General features: G+C 37.5%; 1 protein-coding gene across 1 annotated transcript; it reads left to right on the top strand.

Annotated features, from left to right (window-relative positions):
- Positions 1-2,743: 2,743 nt before the first annotated feature.
- Positions 2,744-22,991, top strand: Prp5 (pre-mRNA processing factor 5). The gene is made up of 18 exons (XM_089706041.1): positions 2,744-2,930; positions 3,001-3,201; positions 3,491-3,635; positions 9,895-10,084; positions 10,773-10,877; positions 11,280-11,405; positions 11,953-12,122; positions 12,491-12,705; positions 13,159-13,393; positions 13,629-13,790; positions 14,184-14,303; positions 15,126-15,333; positions 16,027-16,189; positions 16,923-18,484; positions 18,880-19,043; positions 19,434-19,625; positions 19,999-20,166; positions 22,724-22,991. The coding sequence occupies exons 1-18, from the start codon at positions 2,917-2,919 to the stop codon at positions 22,964-22,966; spliced, it is 4,383 nt and encodes a 1,460-aa protein (XP_089562167.1). The 5' UTR covers positions 2,744-2,916; the 3' UTR covers positions 22,967-22,991.
- The last annotated feature ends 1,956 nt before the right edge of the window (positions 22,992-24,947 follow it).

The raw sequence follows: 24,947 nt of genomic DNA, 5'->3' as shown, positions 1-24,947 counted from the left end.
ACCCACATTTGCAAATGTGTTTGCTACTTAGGAAAAGTTCAGATTTAAAGATATAAGTAGGTAATGTGACGAATTTAATTTATTTCATTCCGACTGTTTCTCGGAATAACATACATTTACTAAGAATTGCATACAATGCCGGTTTTAATATATTGCCGGTAACATAATATTATGTATGATAATAATTCTTAAAAAAGTATTTTATACATTTCTTAAAAAGCTTCGATATTGTATACAATAATACAATTCATATTCAAATTGTTGTAAAATAGTCACACTTTTTTAAGTTGGTTGAATACACTAAAATACTTATAAGGATCGTACCTACTAATAAAAGTAACAAAATGAATTTTTAAAGTTCCCAGTAATCTTCTGGAATCAATTTCAATAAAAATATAAAAATTCACTTCAAAAAAAAAAAAAAAAAACATCCGAGTTTTTTTTTGTTTATTTAATAACAATTAAACCACATCGAATCAGACCCTGAAAAATGAAAGGGTTCTATTCCTGAGCATACTCAAGCGTAAGAGAAAAAAAAAGACTCGATTAGTAAAGTATTTCGGTCGCTATCGTGTTAACAAGAAAAAGGATCCGCACATACAGACACACGGACGTCCAAGACAGAACTTTTTTAAACTGTTTTTTAACTAGTTTAAATAACAAAAATGACATCAAAAATATCATGAACGTTAAAAATAGTGTTTTTTCTTAATATGTGTGTGTATGTATTATCTTACAAGTGCAATGTATGATACATAAAGACATTTTAAGTTTGAAAAATCAGATGTTTTGCGCGAAGCGACAGTAGTACCCACCTCAACGCTTCGCTTATGAGGCGTGCAAAAGATGGAATAACCTTTCATTTGTGTATATTTTTTTATTTTTTTAACGTACATTTCTAATTAAATGCAATTTCTAATAATCGTCGATGTATCGTTTAGCGATATGATCAAGACAAATAATCGAGTCATGTGTGTACTCGATCATTGATGCGGCCTCACGAGACTATCATGGAAAGAAAATATACAAATTTAATCTTTATGAACTAAGCGATAAAGTTGAATTTAGAACGCGATATTGAACCGAACTCCCCACGAGACTATAAAGTGATGTAGCGAGACTATCTTGAAGAGAAAATATACAAATTTAATCTTTATGAACTAAGCGATAAAGTTGAATTTAGAACGCGATATTGAACCGCACTCCCCACGAGACTATAAAGTGATGTAGCGAGACTATCTTGAAGAGAAATTCAAATTTAATCTTTATGAACTTAGTGATAGAGTTGAATTTAAAAACTCGTCGCTTAAAAGGTCGTTAATTTTTACGACTTTCTTAGTGACGGACTGCTTTTAACTTGAACGTCGATAAAAAAATATTTTTCTAAGTATAATTTGAAATGAGATGAGAATTAATCTTTATTATATTAAAATTTGCTCGGTTACTTTTAACTGGCAGAACATTTTAATGGTACGGAACCCTTCGTGCGCGAGTCCGACTCGCATTTAGCCGTTGTTTTTGTAATGTTAATCTTGTAATTATTCTATTATGTAATCTATACTAATATTATAAAGCTGAAGAGTTTGTTTGTTTGTTTGTTTGAACGCGCTATTCTCGGGAACTACTGGTCCGATTTGAAAAATTCTTTCGGTGTTAGATAGCCCATTTATCGAGGAAGGTATATATCATCACGCTACGACCAACAGGAGTGGAGCCACGGGGGTGAAACCGCGCGGAGCAGCTACTTTATTTATATGTATGTACGAATATTGCGTATATTTCAGATTTACAAAAAATCCTGCTTTAAGGCTATGGTGGATTGAATGCTGTGGGAGAAAATCAGAATGGACACCTCGGTACAGAAATAATAAAAATTTCTGGACCGATATTTATTTTATTGAATATAATATGTGATGTGTTGAATAAATACATATTCAAATACAAATAAAATGGCGTTTTATTGTTTTTTCGTATGCATATAATAATGATGAAAACGTTACAAATGACCTGTGTAGTATTTTTTATGAATATAATATTAATGTTATTTCTAATTTCAACAAAATTATTATTTTTGTAATATCGATATGGTTACATCCCTTTAGAGCGATTGTATTATTACGTATATGTATAGAGATTTTTCTGTGTAATCGATGTATGTGTGCAAAAACATGCTAGTCTGTCCATTTTGTAATAGTTTGAGTTTGTAAAGACACAAATTATTTTTGTGAATGTGTGATAGTGTTTCAAAGTGTAAGTTACCCTCCCCGCACCAAAACCGGCAGAAAGTTTAGTTAGAACATTTGCCAGCGTGCTCCATCCATTACTTAATGATCTAAGATACCACTGAACAGTAAAAACTTAATAAAAACATAGTTGTTGTTAACTTGTTCTGTGATTTTTACAGAGGAAATGTACTAATAAATATTTAAAATGAAAATAGATAAAAACAAAGCCTACCGGTGAATATAAATTAAGAGATTTCCATATATTCCAACATTAATCAAACGCCACTAGACATCTATTTTTATAAACATTCATTCAAATTAACTATTCTGCACCTAGGCCTAATCTATTTTTAATATTATATATCCTTATTTTTAATTATATTTCATTACTAAATATTATCCTGGATAATATTATTCTAATCTATAATTTATGTTTGAAATCTGTCTTGTATGTGAGATCTGTGCATATTACTTACCTATGATCATATTACTAATCTGTGCTATTGCTCTATGATCTATACTTGATGCTGTCAGTGTCAGAATCTGTCAAACAGAGCATTTAGCATATTTTGTAAAAAATCCTCAATATTAGTGTTTTGAATAAATAAATGGATAAGTTATGATTGTTATACATAATATTAGAATTGGAATGTCCTAACTATAGTTTTTGTAATAATACGTAACCGCAACAATGGTTCGAAGCGGGTGAGTGTTGACGTACTCTGTGATGTTGTAATGTTGTGATATTTTGGCTTAACGTTTTTTAACTTTCTAGTCGGGACCGGGACCGGGATCGCGATCGTCGTAGATCACACAGCCGTTCGGTTACTCCAGACAGGAAGAGGCGGCGATCTCGATCACGAAGCAGAGACAGAACTAAGAGTTCTAAAAGAAAGCGTAGTCGTAGCAGGGAAAGAGAATCTAAAAGAGACCGAAGTAGGGATAGAGATAGAGAAAGAGACAGGGACAGAAAGAGGTATAATATTCAATATAAATACATAATTTGTTTAGGAATCCTAACATAATACAAGCAATTCTTCACATAACCTCACTTTCATTTCTTATCACATAAAACTGATGTTTCTATATTACTGTGTTGTCTGACCTCATAAGGTGGGTTAAAAAGATCCATTGCTCATGGTTTGGTCACAAATTTTGAGTTAACATACTTACTTTATATAATAAAGATTATTTTTTTAAATCCAGTATATTTTTCAATATTTTTAATTTTAGTGTAAAATTGCTAAAGAAATATTTCATTTCAGGGACAAAAGGGATGAAAAAAGCAATGGGTCAAGTAGTAAGTCTCGAAAGAAATCCCAGGACAGAGATAGAGACAGCGAGACAACTAAATCTAAAGAGAAGTCGGTAAAACAAGAAGCGGATTATGATATTGGATCTGCTGATAAGGTAATTTCTAGGGATGTAACGATACCGATACCGATATATCGGTATCGCCGATTATAAAAGAACTGATACCGATATCAAACAATTCAAAAAACTGCGCCCAATGAACGATGCAGGAGGCCGCCCGCGCGTGCGCATTTTGTTTTCTGAAAAAACTCTACCAATAGTAAACTTTTATTAGTTACTGATTGTATGGCCCGATTCAGTGCGACGCGGACCGTCCGCACGCGGACTAGGTTTTGCGTCCGTCGCGGATGATTTTGTCGTTCAGTGCGATGCGGATCGGGATCGACTGTAACCCTCTCGGTTTGCACATTTGACGCAGCCGCCATGACAACGACAGTACTTTACATCCGCTCCGCGTGACTGTTGTCCGCCGAGCACTGAACAAATACATTAGAACCAGGCACCGTCCGCCCGCGGACATCCGCGGCGCGGAGGAGCGGCGCGGAGCGATTTCGACCGCGCGCGGATAGCTCTCCGCGACGCGGACAGCTCCGCGTCGCTCTGAACGCGCTGTAAGGTTTCATATATTTTACCGTCCGTCGCGGACGTCCGCGTAGGTCATCCGCGTCGCACTGAACAGGCCCTTAGTGTATAACTTAAAGTTTAACTGACTTTGTAAAATAATAATACTAAAATAAATGGTTTTCTTTTTTTTGATTTGGCATTGTTATATAAAAGAATACGATTTACAGTTGAGTCTCTGTTAAATGTTGGTAACTTTTATGAATAATTACCTACTATTTATTTTTCTACCAAGCCATCGATATCGGTATCGGTATCGGTATCGCCGATATTTTATTACAAATATCGGTATCGGTATCATATCGGCAAAATCATGTATCGTTACATCCCTAGTAATTTCTATTATTGTTGTAACCAAAAAAAAAAACAAGGGTTATGTCTCACTTTATCATTAACACCTAATTTAAATTTATAATGAACTCCACACATAAGGGGCCGTTCATAAAATACGTCACATTCAAAATTAACTTTTTTTGACCCCCTCCCCCCTGGTTGTCACGCTGTGTCACACTTTCTGTGACCCCGCCTGGAAATATTTCGTCACAAAAACTAAGACCCCTCCCCCCCTAAACATGATAAATTTTGATTGTTTAATTGTAATTTTATCAAGTTACAATTTATTCTAATAAATATATACAGGGTGTCACACTTTCGGTATACTAAGCGCGAAGGGACTTGTAGTTTTGCATACACTGATCACGTAAAAAATACTCAAATAACAAAATTACGTGAAAAATTTTTCGCCAAATTTTTCCTTAAAATCCATGTATTCTTCTCTAGCTTCGCGCAGCCGGCATATATCGCTTTGCTAATGTGAGCATTTTGTCTATGAAAACATAATCTTAAACGATAGCTCACGTGCGGGTGGCCAAGTTGGGCGGGTTGCTTTTTAGGGGTGTACACATGGAATTTTAAGAACTCCTCTATTTGAAAAAAAAAAAATTTTTTTTTTTTTTTTTTATTGACATCTGCGATCAGTCAACAGACTATGAGCAGATATTTTGACAGAATGATTTGGCGATTTGAGAACCAGAACCAGTGCCCTAATTCCCCTTTCTAACGTAGCTCAACATCAACATTAGCTCTTTTCAGACGTTTCCTGGGCTTTAGTTTCAGCAGTTGCTGGGAGAGCGGATTAGGATGCATAACAAGTCTTTGCTTATGCTTCTTGAGGTATTTTGTAGCTTCCTCCTTAATTGTAGGCATTTCTAAGTACTCATGAATTTCAGAGTTGCGAGTGAACCATGGAGCTGCTGTGAGCACTCTTAGGATTTTGTTTTGCACCCTTTGCATGCACATTAGGTTGGATTCGCTAGCGGAGGCCCAGAGTTGAATACCATATGTCCAAATAGGTTTTATTACTGCGCAGTACACTCTAAGTTTATTGCTTAGAGAAAGTGTGGATTGTCTACCCAAGAGCCAAAGTAAGTTTTTGAAGCGGAAGTTAACTTCTGTCTTCTTCTTCTTTATATGATCTTTCCAGGTGAGCCTACGATCCAAGTAGAAGCCGAGGTACTTCACGCAATTAGACTGTGGTAGAGTTTCTTGGCCCAAATGGACAGGCGGGCAGAGACCATGTCTAAGTGCAAATGTGATGTGATGTGATTTAGGCGCACTTGCTCTTATGCGCCACTTATCTAGCCAATCTTGGGTTTTTGTTAGCTGATTTTGAAGAATACAGCTAGCTTTCTCTCGATCTGGATTGCATACTAGAAATGCGGCGTCATCGGCAAATGTTGCTATAGATACCCCTGGGTGTTGGGGAAGGTCGCTAGTGAAAATATTATATAAGACCGGGCCTAGTACAGATCCTTGAGGGACACCAGCTAAGCAAGCGAAGAGAGATGATCTGGCATCATGAACCTTTACCTGGAACATCCTTTCGCTGAGGTAAGATTCAATAAGTAAGTAATAGGAGTGAGGTAAAAACAGTTTGATCTTGCAAAGTAGACCCCTGTGCCACACTCGATCAAAAGCTTGCTGGACATCGAGGAAGGCGGCCGAGCAGTATTCCTTATTTTCAAGACATTCCCTAATAATTTGGTAAACGCGATGAACCTGTTCTACCGTGGAGTGCTGGTCTCGGAATCCATATTGATGATCTGGAATCAACTGAACTTGCTGTAGTTCTGTTTTCAATCTATGCAGGACTACTCTTTCCCATAGCTTGGATAAGATCGGAGTAAGGCTGATAGGACGATAAGATTGTGTTTCATTAGCTGGTTTACCAGGTTTGGGGACCATTACAATTTGCGATATTTTCCAAAGAGCAGGAACGTACGATATTTTAAGAGAGCTATTTATGAGAATAGTGAGGAAGACGATAGCTTTTCGTGGGAGTTCTTTTAGGATCTTAGCGTTAATCAAATCGAAGCCTGGAGCTTTTTTGGAGTCCATTGTAGAGATAAGTCTGGATAGCTCACGTGGCGTTGTTAGGCGCAGGGGTGGACAAAGTTGAACATCTTGCTTAAGGATGGTGTCTATTTCGAAATCCTCGGGTGTATTAGGTTCATTTGGTTTAAAGATGTTAGCTAGGTGGCTTGCGAAGACATCAGCTTTCTCTTGATCAGTGCGCGCCCATGAGTCGTTTGATCTAATGGGTGGAGAACAATTCTGTGGTTGTGGAATATTTTTAGTTGCTTTCCAAAGCGAGTGGACTCCATAAGCTTCAGGAGACATCCTTTCGAGATTGCTTTTTAGAGAATTATCTCTGGCTTCTTTTAGGAGATTTTTAAGGTCCTTAATAGCACGATTTAAGCGACTTTTATCTGTTCTATTTCTGGATGTCTGCCAGACTCTCCGAAGTCGTCTCTTCTCAGCAATTTTTTCACGAATTACAATAGGAGTAGGAGTATTATATGCTTTGTGTTTTAGTTCAGGAGTACTTATCCATGCAGCCACTTGAATGAGGTTTGTAATATAAAGACAAGCATTATCTACTTCATCTGCCGACTTCATTTGAAGTTTTAGTGTGATATTTTCTTCAAGGTATTGTCTGAAGTTCACCCAATTTGTTTTATGATTGAAAAGCGTGTCGTTATTTGGAATGCGATTTATAATACCTATACTAAGTCTTAATATAATTGGAGTGTGGTCTGAAGATCCGTCAAGACTGGATTCGATTTGAGTGTATTTTGGACAGATATTTTTTATGATGAAGAAGTCGAGAAGATCCGGAATTTTGTTATTGTCCGTGGGCCAGTACGTGGGTTCTCCTGTTGACAATGTTGTTAGATGATTAATGTCCACAGATTTTTTAAGTTCGCGTCCCCTGGTTAACGTAAGCCGAGAGCCCCAATGTGTGTGTTTCGCGTTCCAGTCTCCTCCTGATATAAACCTTTTACCAAGAGTGCGAAAATACGAGGTGAACATATCATCACTAATCCTATGTTCATAATACTAATAAAAAAAAAAATGCGTCTGGAATTTTATAAGTATTTTTTACGTACTCAGCGTATGCAAAACTACAAGTCCCTTTGCGCTTAGTATACCGAAAGTGGGACACCCTGTATACATACAGTGGTGGTCACATAATTAAAGACACTAAGAACATTTTATACTACCCAAGACACTTCTCTCAACATTTTTTTTTACACTACCATTGAAACTTGTTAAATAATTTTAAAATATTCAGGTATGTGTTGTCTAATGCTAAACTAAATTTTATCTACAAAACTTGTCGGTTTGTTAGATTTTATTCGGTTCATTCTTACTACTAGCAGTTTTAACCTAGCAAAGTTCTGGCCATATAATTAAAGACATTAGACTCGCTTATAAGAAATATAAAAAAATATTATTTTAATGAGATTATTTTTACAACACAAAATACCTGACATATTTACAAAACATTTTTACACTTTTCAATATTTGGTTGCATGTCCTTTGGCAGTAATAACGGTTTACATCTCTTGGGCATTGAAGCAACTAATTTTGTTCAAGTTGCATCACTAAATTGGTTCCATTCTTCGAAAATGCTTTGCAAAGTTAGTCGACGTTTGATGATCGCTTTGCCGCGACTTCTTTCTTTCTTGATTTCATAAGTTTTCGATCGGATTTGAATCCGGACTGTAGGGGGGCCAATCCAAAACAGTTACAGATTGGTTCCTTAACAAGTACTTCACTACTTTTGCAGTGTGCTTAGGATCATTATCGTGTTGAAAAGTCCAAACAACAGGTAAATTTTCCTCTGCATAGGGCAGCATGGATTGTTCTAAAATATACTTGTACTGGAATTTATCCATGTTGCCTTCTGTTTTTTTGACAGGTCCAACACCAAGTCCAGAAAAACAGCGCCACACTTTGATATTTCCACCCCCGTGTATGACTACTTCTTAGAGTATCTTGGATCCATTTTCTTATTGAGATGGCGTCTTACATATTGTTTTCTGACAGAATTAATCATATTAATCTTAGTTTCATGCCAAAACAGCAAATGTTTCCATTCTCGTTCAGTCCAGTGTTCGTATTTTGTAGCAAAGTGAAATCTTGCATTCACATTTTGTTTTTTCAAAAGTGGTACTTTCTGAGATACTCAGTGCAAATTTTCCTCACACAGTCTCCGTCTAATTGTCCTTGCAGACACCCCCTTCAAGCCTGCTGCACCATACAACTCTGAACTGTATCAGTTCCGACCCTTTAAATGGATCTTTTTAGCCAACAACACCATTTTTGAATATTTCGGCCGAGTAGTTTCACTTGGTTTTGCTTTTCTGAGTACGTTTTCGGTCGTGTGGAACATCTTGACATGTTTAATAGCATTCATAACCATATCCTTGAAACAGTTTAATTATCATGGAAGTTAAAAATATTTTTCTTGTGGACGAGTCGCAACTCTTGTTTTTAACCATAATAATTGATATTAAAACTATTAAACGTATGAATTTTAATTTAAAAAGTTAAAAATACCCAAAAAAATATAGAGTGTCAACGATTTATGAAATTACGCGGCAAAACGAAGTAAAGCACAATGCTCTTTCTTTTTATTCATAAAAAATTATAACTAATTTCTTGTTGTCTTTAATTAAGTGGCCAGAACACGTACGTTAACAAAGTTTGTGTTACATTCCCACAGAGACCAAGTGTAGAAACTAACAAGGAATATAACTATTTTTTGTCCCTCATTTTAAAGAACATATTGTCTTGTATGGTTTAATAAAAATAATACTAGATTAAATACCTTTTTCAGATAATTGTACTTCCTAATGTAAATATTTTATGGACAATTAGGGGGTGTCTTTAATTATGTGACCACCACTGTATATATATATACATTTAAATATCTGAAAAAAAGAAGTCAAGAGAACGAATACTCTGTAAAATTTTTTAATGAACGGCGAATGTCACGCTGCCGTAGACCCCCTCTATCCCCCTTATCACATCTTCTCACACTCGCGATAACCCCTTGTATGCGAACATATTTTATGAACGGCCCCTAATACTACATCTAATGCAACTGTATTTTCTGTGTAAGTTCTCACAACTAACTTTACCAAATATATTCCATATTTAATAATTAATTTCCTACACCATCCCACATCATAATAAATGAGAAATCTAACTGAAATCAAGATGACATATCAATTTGTTTGTTCCTACAATATATCTGCACAATATGAAATTTTACTGCTATGTGTATTTGTGTGGTATTTTGGTGTTGGGGTGTGGTATTATTTATTTGTTTATATTTTTGGTACTATATTTATTTAGTTTTAAAAATGTTGACAATATTTCCTAGGAAGAGGAACAAAACCGGCTCGAGGCTGAGATGCAAAAACGTCGCGACCGCATCGAGAGATGGCGCGCCGAGAGAAAACGGAAGGAGTTGGAAACTGCCAAGAAGGAGGTGCAGAAGGGCAGCCTTGTTACCAATATACACACGCCCTCTGTAAAGAAATGGTCATTAGAAGATGATTCGGCAGATGAAGGTAGATTGTTTTATTTGAATGTAATTGTAATATTTAATTAAAGGGTGTAAAACTTACGGATCGCGTCCAAAATAAGATACTGCGCTCAAAAACGCAGATAACCGATGTAGCTCATAAAGCTGCTGAGCTGAAATGGAACTGGGCTGGCCATGTTTGCCGAATGTCGGAGGAGTTGTGGGCGAAAATTACCACTTTGTGGATCCCCAACAAGGACAAAAGGCTGCGTGGTAGGCCCAGGACAAGATGGCGGGACGAGCTTGATTCCCATTTAGCGGATTGGAGCAAAATTGCTCAAAATAGGGAGAAATGGATTGAGGGAAGAGAGGCCTTTGCTCAGCAGTGGGACAGCCATGGCTCATAATAATAATAATTAAAGGGCTAAGAGAATTTTGTTATTTTGTAAATCTTTGGCTAAACATGCCGAAGATATTATTTTACAAGTACCTTCTTTGTAAATGACTGGTGGGTATGAAATAATAAAAAGTTCTAAATCTAAAGGTGAAACAAAGAAGTTGTATAAAGTTTGTGAGATTGTTATTACAACTTTCAAGTTCTTATGATAATATGACAATGGAATATCTATTTTATCTAATCAATTCAAAGAAATACAATTTGTTATTAATTATATTTTTTCAACAAAACGGATGTACTAGTTCCGTATTAATTTTTAACTAACTGAAATGTGTAGGAGATGAAGATAAAGAGGCGAAAGAGAAACAGCTTGCAGAAGAGAAGAAAGAAGAAGATGAAATAGATCCACTTGATGCGTATATGCAGGATGTTCAACAGGCAAGTTAACTGTTTTAAACTTGATTTAAACATTTGAGAGGATAGAAAATATCCTTTTTTGTTGTGAATGGGTGTGTTTCTGTCATCTGTGAAGTTGAATGTAAGATTTTGCGATAAATAATTTATTTTGGATACTGCGTATAAGCTATGTATTACAATCTCATTGCAGTAATATGTGCAAAGTAAGACTAAAATGCATTCTTTGCTAATTGTGATAAATCTATCCTGTGATTCAATTATTATTCAAACTCAAACTCAAACATTTATTTATTCAATTAGACTTCTACTAGAAGCACTTTTGAAACGTCATTACATTTTTTAACATTTATTGTTGTTTAATATTCATTGTTGCTGTTATTGATACAATTTATTTTTTCTAACATCTTAATATATACTTAATAGGAAGTTCGTAAAGTAAACCAAATAGATCAGGCTCGCGGTATCATCAATCTACCGTCATCAATGGACGACTCCAGTGTCGTCATATTAACTGGAACTGCCAAGAAGCAAGTTTCGGAACAGAAAAATAAAGGTAAAAGTGAATTTAGTTAGCCCCCAAAAAATGTATTCTTCAAATTTAATATAACATGCGAAAATAATGAAATATTTCATAATTACACAGTAATTTTTTCCTTATTATTAGCATATTTTGCCAAATCAAGTGCGAGCAAAGAGACTTACCCTTAACAAACACGAAGCAAGTGACAAGGGACACTCTTAGAATAAGTTATTTAGAAATTTAGGTTAATATAAAATTATTTATTAGTCTTATTATTTCGATAGTAATTTATATAAGGTGCTATTTAAAATTAGCAACCTTATTAAAAAGACGGGTTGCACTCCGGGAGTGCCGGCAGAAGTGAAAACTTGATTATTAACGATCAGCATGTTTGATATTTTGGAATGGTATCCGTCTTACGCATGGATTAAAAGGGCTAAAAAAAGTCCGTCTTACGCTTTTTCGATCAGGCCACGTGTCCTGACGCGAGTTTAAGATTTTATACCCAACGCCGCTAAAGGAGTTTTCACTTAATAAAAATAGCATATTTTCAACTCAATTATTATTTTTTAATCTACAGGAGAGTTAATAGAACAGAATCAAGACGGTCTAGAATATTCTTCTGAAGAGGAAACGGAAGATATAAAGGACGCGGCCGCTAACCTCGCGTCGAAACAACGCAAGGAACTCGCCAAAGTGGACCACTCTAGTTTACAGTACATGCCGTTTAGGAAAGCTTTTTATACTGAAGTAAGTTGTTAATTTATAAACATTTGTTTTATATTAAATAACAGAATATTTATCTTCAGACATTTTTAAACAATGAAAAATAATCGGTCATAGGGCGGGATTCGAACCCCCGACTTTCTGCCATACCGGGCCGACGCCTGATCTCTATCTAATTTGAATGCTACAAAACGAAATATCAAATATTTTTTTATCTTGCAATGTAAATAATTTATAGTATGTATATTGTATAGTATAGGAACACATTTCTGGTAAATAATTTCGTATGCTGTCTTTGACATTGGTTTAATTCCTGAAATTTAACCCATTATCTCTTGATAGTAAATATATGTAAATTAAAATCTGATGTAGTAGTAAATATTGAATTTTAGATTAACGAATTAGCAAGGATGACGCCTGAAGACGTAGAAGCATATAGAACTGAACTGGAAGGCATAAGAGTTAAGGGTAAAGGTTGTCCCAAACCAATAAAGTCATGGGCACATTGTGGCATCAGTAAGAAAGAGATGGATATATTGAAGAAGCTAGGATTTGAGAAACCTACTCCGATTCAGGCGCAAGCTATACCAGCTATTATGTCTGGAAGGTAAGTTAGTCAATACTTATAATATTTTAAGTGACAAGTGCTTCTACATATTTGATTTATAGATTCATTTTAGGTTAGAGTTGGGTAATGTCTTAATTATGCTATGTACTTCTATAAATAAATTTGATTAGTCAGTGTTTAGACCAATTAGTTTTATTCCAATGAGAATGAAAAGTCAATGGGTAATTTAACATTTTTTGAATTAGTTCTACTTTGCTTCAAAATATCTAATTCACTCTTTTACAATGTAGTTACATCAAAAGTCTAAAAGTTTAAATGCCAAGTATCAAAATTCCAATTCGTAACTTATTTAAGCATTCTATGTGAAAAATTCATACCTTAATCCATCAGGCCCCGGAATCATAGACACAATAGAAAACCTATTGTGTCGCGGTCGGATCTGGCCTCTCGGTGGTTGAGAGGTTAAATATTAAATCTACTCATTATTTTCAGAGACCTAATCGGCATAGCAAAAACAGGATCCGGCAAAACATTAGCGTTCATTCTACCAATGTTCCGGCATGTTCTAGACCAGCCTCCATTAGAAGATACAGATGGACCAATATCTCTTATTATGACACCAACTAGAGAGCTTTGCATGCAAATTGGAAAAGATATTAGAAAATTTGCAAAATCACTGGGTTTGAGGGTAGCTTGTGTGTACGGTGGAACGGGTATATCTGAACAGGTGGGTTTTATTTATGTATTTGTATAGCTAAATCTAGTTAAAATATTGTGATTGAGAGGTTGCAATAAGTGTCGTTCAGTGAATGACATTTAAATTATTTGTTTGATAGTTATGTCTGACCACTAAATAAGTTGCTAATTTAAGCCTTGCAATACCTTGCGTTATAAAATTTTAATGGTTTTTAATGAATTGCAAAAGAGTTGTTACTATATATATATTATGTCGTGTTAAACAGATAGCGGAATTAAAACGTGGTGCAGAAATAATAGTATGCACACCGGGTCGCATGATAGACATGTTGGCGGCGAACTCGGGCCGCGTGACCAACCTGCGGCGGGTCACGTACGTGGTGCTCGACGAGGCGGACAGAATGTTCGACATGGGCTTCGAGCCGCAGGTATGTGATACTTTATCGTGTGGTTGGATAATAGTGTGCATACCAGCCGTACGGTAGACATGTTAACGAGCATGTTGGTGAGCAAGGTGCTCACTATATATAAGACATGCATTGAAAATTAATACTTTATTTCTTTGCTAATACTATTTTCTTTGCTAATATTTTCTTAATACTATATTCATTTTCTATAATGCAACTTATTAGAAAAGGCTGCCTAACAGACAGGCAGAGTTTTGATTCGGACAATTTTTAAGCGTTTGAATTCGAATTATTTCTTTCATTGCAGTCCAAGAGTTTCAATGTTACCTGCTACCATAAAATTCGGATTTGTGATCTGAATTTATTTCGATATCTGTTACGAACCATTATTAATAAACATTTTTCACAACCCAGGTGATGAAAATAATAGACAACATACGACCAGACAGGCAGACGGTGATGTTTAGCGCGACATTCCCGCGACAAATGGAGGCGCTCGCTCGTAGGATATTACAGAAACCTATTGAAGTACAAGTATGTATCCATATAGCTTAAAATATTAGATGTGTTGTAGTTTCAGCCCGTGCGCAGGTAACACGCACGCCAAACGCACTGATAAAAGCTTATGTTTTACTTGTTCAAGGCTGAGGCAAATCTGTCTGTATACAATAATTTTGACTAATTAATGAAATGTTAAACAATAAATTACAAGCTTTAAGAATGTTTTTTTGACGTAAATTATTGTATATTTTGTAATGTTTATATCTTATATGAGTTATATCGACTTTCTTGGCTATTCTTTTCGGTAGAAGCGACATTCCGAATTGCTAGTTGTTTAACAAAATTCATAAATTCTTGCAAAAGTTTTACATGAATATTCTACTGTTTGCTTTTAAATCAATTTATTCAAACTCAAACTCAAACATACATTTATTCAATTAGACTACTATTTAGTAGCACTTTCGAACCGTCATTACATAAGTATTTTTAACATTTACCACCAATTCGGAAAGCAGTATCTATGGAGAAGAAGCGACAAGAAACTCCACAGTTGCTCTTTTAAAATCATGTCAATGTTACATAATATGTAACTTATATCTAACTACATAATCTTAATACTATTATAAAGGCGAAAGTTTGTAAGTATGGATGTATGGATGTTTGTTACTCTTTCACGTAAAATTACTGAACCGATTACAATGAAATTTAGCACACATATAGATGGTAACTTGGATTAACACATAGGATAGGTTTTATCCCGAAAATCCCACTTGAACGGGAACTATGCGGGTTTTCCTTTGAAAACGCGGGCGAAGCCGCGGGCGGAAATCTAGTACATCATAATTCTTTCCTTAGGTTGGCGGACGTAGCATAGTCTGCAAGGAGGTAGAGCAGCACGTGGCCATTTTGGAAGAAGACGCGAAATTCTTCAAGCTCCTAGAACTGTTGGGTCTATACAGTCACATGGGCAGCATTATTGTGTTTGTGGACAAACAGGAGAACGCGGACAGCCTGCTGAAGGATCTCATGAAGGCGTCCTATTCTTGTATGAGCTTGCATGGAGGTATGTTGTTTTTGTATTGTTGTCTGTGGAATACAATTTGTTATCATGTCATGGTCACATGAAAATAAATTGTATTACAAAAAAAAAACTGTATTCTATTTAACTATGATTTTTAGTTTGTAACATATTAATTTCTAAAAAGTTTTCGGCGTATTTCAATTCCATTTTGGATGTGTTTGAGCTGTAAAAAAAATATTATTGTGAATTATTTGAATGTGTGTAAAAATTATTTATTTCGATTCTCTAGAAACCTTTTATCCATGAAAAATTACTAAATGCCAAACATTTTTTTTCAGCATTCACCTGTGGCTTTTACATCGGAGAGAAATATATTACATGCATAAAACTTTATCATAGAGTAAATTATTTTATTAAGTGTCACTAAATGTTTAACATTAAATTTGTTTGATAAAAACAGACCGAGTGAAATGAGCGTGTCATATCGGCATTATCTTCTGATCAATTTTAGAATTTTTTTAATTTTTAATAATAATAAAATCTGCTGTTGTATATGCAGATAATAGATTGTTAAAAGTTCATTATTATTAAAGATACAAAAAAAAAATATATCTGATTAATACATGATTGTAATCAAGATCATTTTTTTTTCCAAAAAAGAATATCAAATAATTATGCAAAGTGGTGACCCCCAGCCAAAAAGTGACATAATATATTACCGGCGATCTGTTACAGGTATTGATCAATTCGACAGGGACTCGACGATCGTGGACTTCAAGTCGGGGAAGGTGAAGCTGCTGGTCGCAACTAGTGTAGCGGCGAGAGGCTTGGACGTGAAGCAGTTGGTCCTGGTTGTTAACTACGACTGTCCAAACCACTATGAAGATTATGTGCATCGGTAAGAGCTGTTTAGTTCTAGAAAGTTCTGGAAGTGACCAGGGTAGCGTTAGAGGGGGGATGGACGGATTGACTACGTAGATACAGCGGTATAGATTTTTAGGATTTTCTGAAAAAAAAAAAATTCAAACTTCTTAAAAAAAGGGGGAGGTTCTCAATTCGACTGAATTTTATTTTAAGTTTGTTACCGCAAAAGCGATTTAGAGGTTTTTTTAATAATTATTCGTGTACCGCCCTTCGTACGCGCTTCAAATGACAAACGTGCGTGCATGACATGCATGTTTTTATCGCATTTGAATACACACGCACAAAATTAACGCCTGTGGCGCCATTGAGGTATTATTATAGAGAGGACACCACGAACAAAATCTGTGCGTCAAGCGCTTAGTTTGAGACGATTGACTCTAACTAGTGTTACAACTTACAAATAGTGTAGTAGCGATGACCTCTCTAGTACGTAGTACATAGTAACTCAATGTATGGCGCTGACAACGTGACTCGCCTGGGCGTTTTAAATATTCAATATGCAAGGACCCTTATATTACCCGTTATCAGTGAAAGTACCTATATTCCATCTTCTTTTTCATGTTTATGGGTGTAACGTTTACACGTTTAATTACACGAAACATAATTTTTAAGCTGTTAAGTTTGTATTTGCTCATCGACGCTTGCGCGTACAGCGCGCTCCATAAGCATAATCTGTGGTATCATGTAAATGGTAATTGGGTGTGCAGGTGCGGTCGCACGGGGCGTGCGGGCAACAAGGGCTACGCGTGGACGTTCCTGACGCCGGAGCAGGGGCGGTACGCGGGCGACGTGGTGCGCGCGCTCGAGCTGGCCGGCAGCGCCGCGCCGCCCGACCTGCGCGCGCTCTGGGAGCGCTACAAGGAGGCGCAGGAGAAGGACGGCAAGCGGGTGCACACCGGCGGCGGGTTCAGCGGCAAGGGTATGGGACACACGCGCGCACGTGTGCACGCGCTCGAGCTGGCCGGCAGCGCCGCGCCGCCCGACCTGCGCGCGCTCTGGGAGCGCTACAAGGAGGCGCAGGAGAAGGACGGCAAGCGGGTGCACACCGGCGGCGGGTTCAGCGGCAAGGGTATGGGACACACGCGCGCACGTGTGCACGCGCTCGAGCTGGCCGGCAGCGCCGCGCCGCCCGACCTGCGCGCGCTCTGGGAGCGCTACAAGGAGGCGCAGGAGAAGGACGGCAAGCGGGTGCACACCGGCGGCGGGTTCAGCGGCAAGGGTATGGGACACACGCGCGCACGTGTGCACGCGCTCGAGCTGGCCGGCAGCGCCGCGCCGCCCGACCTGCGCGCGCTCTGGGAGCGCTACAAGGAGGCGCAGGAGAAGGACGGCAAGCGGGTGCACACCGGCGGCGGGTTCAGCGGCAAGGGTATGGGACACACGCGCGCACGTGTGCACGCGCTCGAGCTGGCCGGCAGCGCCGCGCCGCCCGACCTGCGCGCGCTCTGGGAGCGCTACAAGGAGGCGCAGGAGAAGGACGGCAAGCGGGTGCACACCGGCGGCGGGTTCAGCGGCAAGGGTATGGGACACACGCGCGCACGTGTGCACGCGCTCGAGCTGGCCGGCAGCGCCGCGCCGCCCGACCTGCGCGCGCTCTGGGAGCGCTACAAGGAGGCGCAGGAGAAGGACGGCAAGCGGGTGCACACCGGCGGCGGGTTCAGCGGCAAGGGTATGGGACACACGCGCGCACGTGTGCACGCGCTCGAGCTGGCCGGCAGCGCCGCGCCGCCCGACCTGCGCGCGCTCTGGGAGCGCTACAAGGAGGCGCAGGAGAAGGACGGCAAGCGGGTGCACACCGGCGGCGGGTTCAGCGGCAAGGGTATGGGACACACGCGCGCACGTGTGCACGCGCTCGAGCTGGCCGGCAGCGCCGCGCCGCCCGACCTGCGCGCGCTCTGGGAGCGCTACAAGGAGGCGCAGGAGAAGGACGGCAAGCGGGTGCACACCGGCGGCGGGTTCAGCGGCAAGGGTATGGGACACACGCGCGCACGTGTGCACGCGCTCGAGCTGGCCGGCAGCGCCGCGCCGCCCGACCTGCGCGCGCTCTGGGAGCGCTACAAGGAGGCGCAGGAGAAGGACGGCAAGCGGGTGCACACCGGCGGCGGGTTCAGCGGCAAGGGTATGGGACACACGCGCGCACGTGTGCACGCGCTCGAGCTGGCCGGCAGCGCCGCGCCGCCCGACCTGCGCGCGCTCTGGGAGCGCTACAAGGAGGCGCAGGAGAAGGACGGCAAGCGGGTGCACACCGGCGGCGGGTTCAGCGGCAAGGGTATGGGACACACGCGCGCACGTGTGCACGCGCTCGAGCTGGCGGCTTTTTTATATATAGGAATCATGTGCACACGCCCGTATGCAACACGCGTATACTCGTACGTACAAGCCAGCATTCGCCCGCAAATGTAGCCAACATACACACTATATTAGTAAATATATCTAGATCTATTTTCTAGACTAAAATTTTGAGAAATACAGTAGTATTTCTAATATTTTAGTCTGATCTCTATAGATCTCTTATAAAATCAACAAAATTGATGTTTATATAAATTTTCTCCAAACTGTCCTAGAAATCATATTTACGTCATTCCTCAAAATAAAATTTATCCTCAAATCAAACATATTCATCGAGTCAAAGACCAATAACTAACTACATAACATTATAATCAGGTTTCAAGTTCGACGAATCGGAAGCGCAAGCGGCGACAGAACGCAAGAAGTACCAAAAAGCGGCGCTCGGGCTGCAGGACTCGGACGATGAAGACGTGGAAGGTGACCTTGACCAGCAGATCGAGACTATGCTCGCTGCTAAGAAAATTGTTAAGGAAATTAAGGTGAGTCTAATTGAAATATTTTTTTCAGCAAGTTAGGCCATGTTAATTTTGTTTTCTTCAATTGCGTCATTATTTATTTCAAATAAACTCGAGTTGTATACATTTGTTTGGCACAGTGCTGCACTGTTAAAAACGCATGTTGAGATGACCTCTCTGGAGGAGCTATTTAAACAAATTTGCCATTAGCATTGTTCATCAAAGTGTTCACCGTGAAAAAAAAGCAAACAGTATATCTTTCTTTAAATATTCATATAAGAATACGGTGATATAAGAAAGGTACATGTCTGAAACAAATTAACATACCAAAAAGTACTAGTCCGGCATGCAAATAAAATAAAATCTAACACAATATAAATCTATGTCGTGTTTAAAAATGATTTGTGTACACAGCCGGGTGTAGCTGGCGCGGCAGCTGGAGCAGCGGCTGCTGCGACCGGAGCAGACGGGAAGTTAGAACTCGCTAAACGTCTCGCCTCACGCATCAACCTGGCCAAGGGGCTCGGCGTGGAGCACAAGGGCGCCACGCAGCAGGCCGCTGAGGCGATACTGAAGGGCTCGCCCTCCACGCACACGCTCATCACGGTTAGTATACACCTATGTGTGTGCATGACGTATGTTATATGTGCTGCACATATAACATACGTCATGCACACACATAGGTGCACACATAAACAGACAAGCACGTGCGCGTGCGTATCTGCGCTCGTAAATACACGCACACACGCAAATACACGCTAAAAAACTTGATAATTATATTTACACCTTACTATTTTATTGAAAATGTATAGTAAAGTTGTAAAACTCGAACAATTTTCAACTTCTTTTTAATCACGATTTCTTGCATTAAAGCATCTACATTGTTAAACACGAATTAATTCACTCATTCAATTAAAACATAAATATATTACAAATGATAAATAACAATAAAAGTGTATTAATTATATTTTTATCCCAGGCTAAAACGGTAGCGGAACAGCTAGCGGCGAAACTGAACACGCGGCTCAACTACCAGCCTCGCGACGAGGCAAATGCTGAACCCGCGGAGGAAGTGTTCAGGAAGTATGAGACGGAGTTGGAGATCAACGACTTCCCGCAACAGGCGAGGTGGAGGGTTACTAGCAAGGTGGGTTAAAGTCAAAGTTAAAGTGGGGGTGAAAGTCAAAGTGGGAGTTAAAGTGTAAGTCAAAGTTAAAGTGGGGCCGGGGGTGAAAATCAAAGTGGAAGTTTAAGTTACAGTTGAAAGTCAAATTTAGAACCAAAGTTGAAGTTCAAAGTCAAATTTAAAGTAGTAAGTCAAAGTTTAAAATCAAAGTCAAATTTAAAGTTGTAAGTAAGTCAAAGTTTAAAATCAAAGTCAAATTTAAAGTAGTAAGTCAAAGTGGGAGTTAAAGTGTAAGTCAAAGTTAAAGTGGGGCCGGGGGTGAAAATCAAAGTGGAAGTTTAAGTTACAGTTGAAAGTCAAATTTAGAACCAAAGTTGAAGTTCAAAGTCAAATTTAAAGTAGTAAGTCAAAGTTTAAAATCAAAGTCAAATTTAAAGTTGTAAGTAAGTCAAAGTTTAAAATCAAAGTCAAATTTAAAGTAGTAAGTCAAAGTTGTAAGTCAAAGTTGTAAGTCAATGTTGTAAGTCAAAGTTGTAAGTCAAAGTAGTAAGTCAAAGTTGAAAATCAAAGTCGAAAGTGAAGATATAAATGAAAGTCGAATTTTGAATTAAAAATATTTATTAAAGTTGGGATTGGCGTAGAGTACTGTAAATGTCGTTGTAATGTTTTATTTACTTGTACCAAAAATCACATAAAAGTTTGTTGCATATCATATGAGTTGATTGTGCGGTATCATTAAATAAATAAATTTTAATAAATAAAATACATTATTCTTTTTGCGATAACAATGAAAGTAACTAAAACCTAATAAATGTAATAATTAGCACTCAATCATATAAAATGAAAAAACAAGGAAATGATGCTTGAATATTTAAAAACCATTCATAGGAAGATTTGTTTTGATCATATCGCATGTTTATTTTGCATGTCAAATGCTAAACAATAAACATGTTTTAATTGCGTTCCTAGTTTTTATTGTAGTGTTATCGGGAGCAAGGTTAGCGAGTAGATCAATAATATTTTATAGACGTCATTATTTGTTTAGATTAGATTTTATTTTTATAATTGCAAACATTTCAAATTTTAGTGAAGTCCTATGTCCCCAAGGTGGGGTAAGGGGCAGATGCATTATACATCGGTTTCATTGATCGATTTTCTTTAGGGACAAGTGGGTGATCAGCCTTCTGTGACCTACCAGACTGAGACATTTTTTTTTCTTCGTCTCCACCGGGAATCGAACCCAGGACACGCGTCAACCACTGTACTAAGGAGTCAATTTTCTGCGGTCATTTCAAATTTTAGCTACTCAATTATTAAAATCAAAACTAGATCAAAAATTACGGTACCCATATTTTTTTCTTTTTCAAAATATTGAGGTTATCTTTTGACGATTAAAGATCATATTATTCCAAAATGTGCTAAGCGTCAAATGACGTTATACATACTTAGGAATAATTTTCGGGTATTTTTAACCTGTAAAATAAAAGACAAAAAATATGAATACGTTTAAAAAGTTAATTCACTTAATTCACCAAAACGATGTTAAACGACGAATAAACACTCTTCGGAGACAAAAAATCATTCATGATAGCCCGCAGGAGAGACAAATAAATAAACCCAAGCTTTTAAGTTTATCTTCGTTTTTATTATCTAGCTGTAGGTCTAATGTCGTAATAAATTATGGTAGTAAAAAATAATAAGCTCTTACGCGAATATAATGATATCCCACATTGCAACAATAAACACTTACCACTGACAATTTAATTAAATTTATCGCACAGAATAAATAAATACGCCCTAACAATGACTCGAATACAAATTATGCGTTCACAAATAAATATTTTCCAGCCATATCGCTGACTTATAACCCTTTGTATAAGATTTATTATTAATAAACCTATTTCCTAGATATCTTCGAGGGTCATATATTGCAATGTTGTATGCATTTCAGTCAGTAGTTAGTGTTTGCTCTGAACAGACAAGATGCTGCTGAAGTTAGCTATAATCGGTGCTTTTATTTACTTTTGTGTTAAGTTGATAAATAGACGCAGATGTTATTATTGTCATTAATTTAAAGGTAATTTGGTGATTTTTTCAAACAATGGTTTAGATTTTTTAGACGGTTAAAGTAGTTGGTTTACGTTATTTTTTTCATTTTTCGCTATTGGTACTGTTTTTTTTTAGAAATAACAATAGTTTGTAACTTTTGTCGATAAAGTTTCAAAATGTCTTTGTCAGAATTCTACTGTTTATTTTTTATCCTTTTTTTTTTTTTTTTTTTTAACGTTGGGAAATGCCTTTACGCATCCCCCTCGGCAGTTTTACTGTCCAAGGGGGTATGTGGGACTCGATGCGAAGCCATACCCACTAAAACCCAACGGTGGCCGTCTATCACCTTGAGCGACGGGGGTTAACAGCCAGGCCTTGTACCCCCGCCGTCTGTGTGTATTTGTTGTTGTTGTGTTTATTTTTTATCCTATTTAGAATGGATTTTGTGTAATCGGAAAAAGCAAAAATCCCAAAATGTTGATTCTACGAAAAAATATTTTTATTTAACCTTTTCTTTTTTGTTTTACAGGAGGCGTTAGCACTTATAAGCGAGTATTCAGAGGCGGGTATAACAGTACGAGGGACTTACGTGCCTCCAGGAAAAACTCCACCAGAGGGCGAAAGAAAGTTATACCTCGCCATAGAAAGTTCACAGGAATTAGCCGTAGCTAAAGCCAAGTCGGAAATAACTCGCCTCATTAAGGAAGAACTGCTCAAACTGCAGACATCTTCACATCATATGATTAATAAAGCCAGATATAAGGTTTTGTAATGGAATAATAAATTGACGATTTGTAGATGTTGTTTTATTTGTTTTTCGTAAAATATGTGGTGGTTGAACAGAACCAATATTAAGATATTGAAAAATTACAATACATTTTTTTTTGTTATTTTTTATGACAAATATTATGGTACTAAACTAATTCATATCAGAAATAATGAACACTGATTTCATTAAAAATTTATAAAAAATAGATACACAATCCTATACAAAAACAATTTTAAAGCTTGTCACAAATATTTTTGTATAGGTATATTTTGTATAAGTTTGTTTCTTTTGAATAATTATTCAAAAGAAACAAACTTATTAACATTACTTTCAGGTATATTCACAAAAAATACGAAAAGCAATAAACTTGCTCGTACAATATACACCAAAATAAATTCAACCTTATTCGGACTTAGTACATTAAAAAGCTTGTATGTTTTTTGGTTGACTGCACTTATTTCAAGAATTTGGACAGACAATTGTCTCACAGTATATTTTTTCGCATAACATACGCATCACGAATCTGTGAAAAATCTCATCAATAAGTCTATTAGAACCCATGTCTTATTGAATCCCACGCAAATCATTTTCTGAAAAAGTCACATCAGTCGGTTCCTTCCTTGAAACTTAGTACTATTTAATACTTACATTAAAAAATAACTGGAAAGTCTTCCTCGATATCGACTTTGCATTAAGAAAAATTTTTTTCGTTCCTTAGATCAGCGCCTTCAACTAAACAAACAGAGCTTTACAATATTAGTCTACAGTGTTTAGAAGTTAAGGTTAGTGTGATCTGTAACATTTGCTTCCAATTTAACAAATCATTATTAGACTAGAGATTTAGACTATCATACAAATACATATTATATCGCACTTACGAATTTGCAGAGAATTTGATTTTCCCAAACGCTGCGGCCGGTCAGGTGTTGAATGTCAAATGTGGAATATATTCATATCCCATTTCAAAATTGAACGGTTTTTATATCATAAAAATAATGAGTCAAATTAGAACAACAAATTAGGCTGTTACAGATCACAATCGCTCGATAGATTCTTGGATTGAATGGCTGTTTAGATTTGCCTTACTTTATGCCGTATAAACAATGCCAGGCGCTAACATATTACTGATAATTTACTCAGTCACTTTGCACAGGCGTATATATTATTTGAGATTCAGTTTTTGATGCAGGCATTAAAAAGCTATTAATTTGACAAGTACTTATAGGTATTTAACACAACCTCACCTATTACTTTATGAGTAAACTCATGATTTATAATTGGTGAGGTACTTATAATACAGATGGGTTTATTCCAGTTCAGTTTAATTTGATTAACTGTCCGTAAACATATTTATAAGCGCAGCAATTACCTAGATGACGCACGTTGTTGATGTACATAATGTTTTGTCTATTGCATAAATATTTATAAGTTGCACAGCGGAGAATTCCTAAGCGATAAGAGAAAAGTCAGCGTCGGCACGTGTTCTGAGATAGCATGCATCAATAATATACTCGTTAAAAATAGTTAGAGATAGTCTCGTGTGGGCGCCGTTTGATAAAGCGGGTTATCATCATAATGTGGGAAGATTCCACCGCAAACAAGGCAGCTAATGGTGCGGCCACAAAGGCGTGCGACATTCATTAGCTACCATATAATGTGTACAGTTCTTTATGTTCGGAACAAAGGCGTTGCTTTAGTTCAAGATACAAGCTTGGTAACTGAAAAAGTGTACATATTGTTTCCAGCGAATCCGTTTCTTAACTTTTGCGCGAAATGCCAAATAGCCTAATAGATGGGTACATTTTGAAAGAAGTTTGTAACACGATTTCCAAGACAAAATATGATTTTTTTCTTTTTCGATTTTCTTTTTGCCGAGATGATGCTTTTGCTATCACCAATCATATAGTATTATATGCTTATACATATTATATTATTTTAAATATGTTATTAATCATTATATTTTGTGAGTATAGATGTGGCTACG

This window comes from Colias philodice, chromosome 17, assembly GCF_061535455.1.
Source record: "Colias philodice isolate Cphi_HAF_F1 chromosome 17, ilColPhil1 Martin Lab GWU primary, whole genome shotgun sequence".
Classification (NCBI taxonomy): domain Eukaryota; kingdom Metazoa; phylum Arthropoda; class Insecta; order Lepidoptera; family Pieridae; genus Colias; species Colias philodice.
The sequence above is the reverse complement of the archived record's forward strand: the minus strand, read 5'-3'. Positions and strand labels throughout refer to the sequence as shown.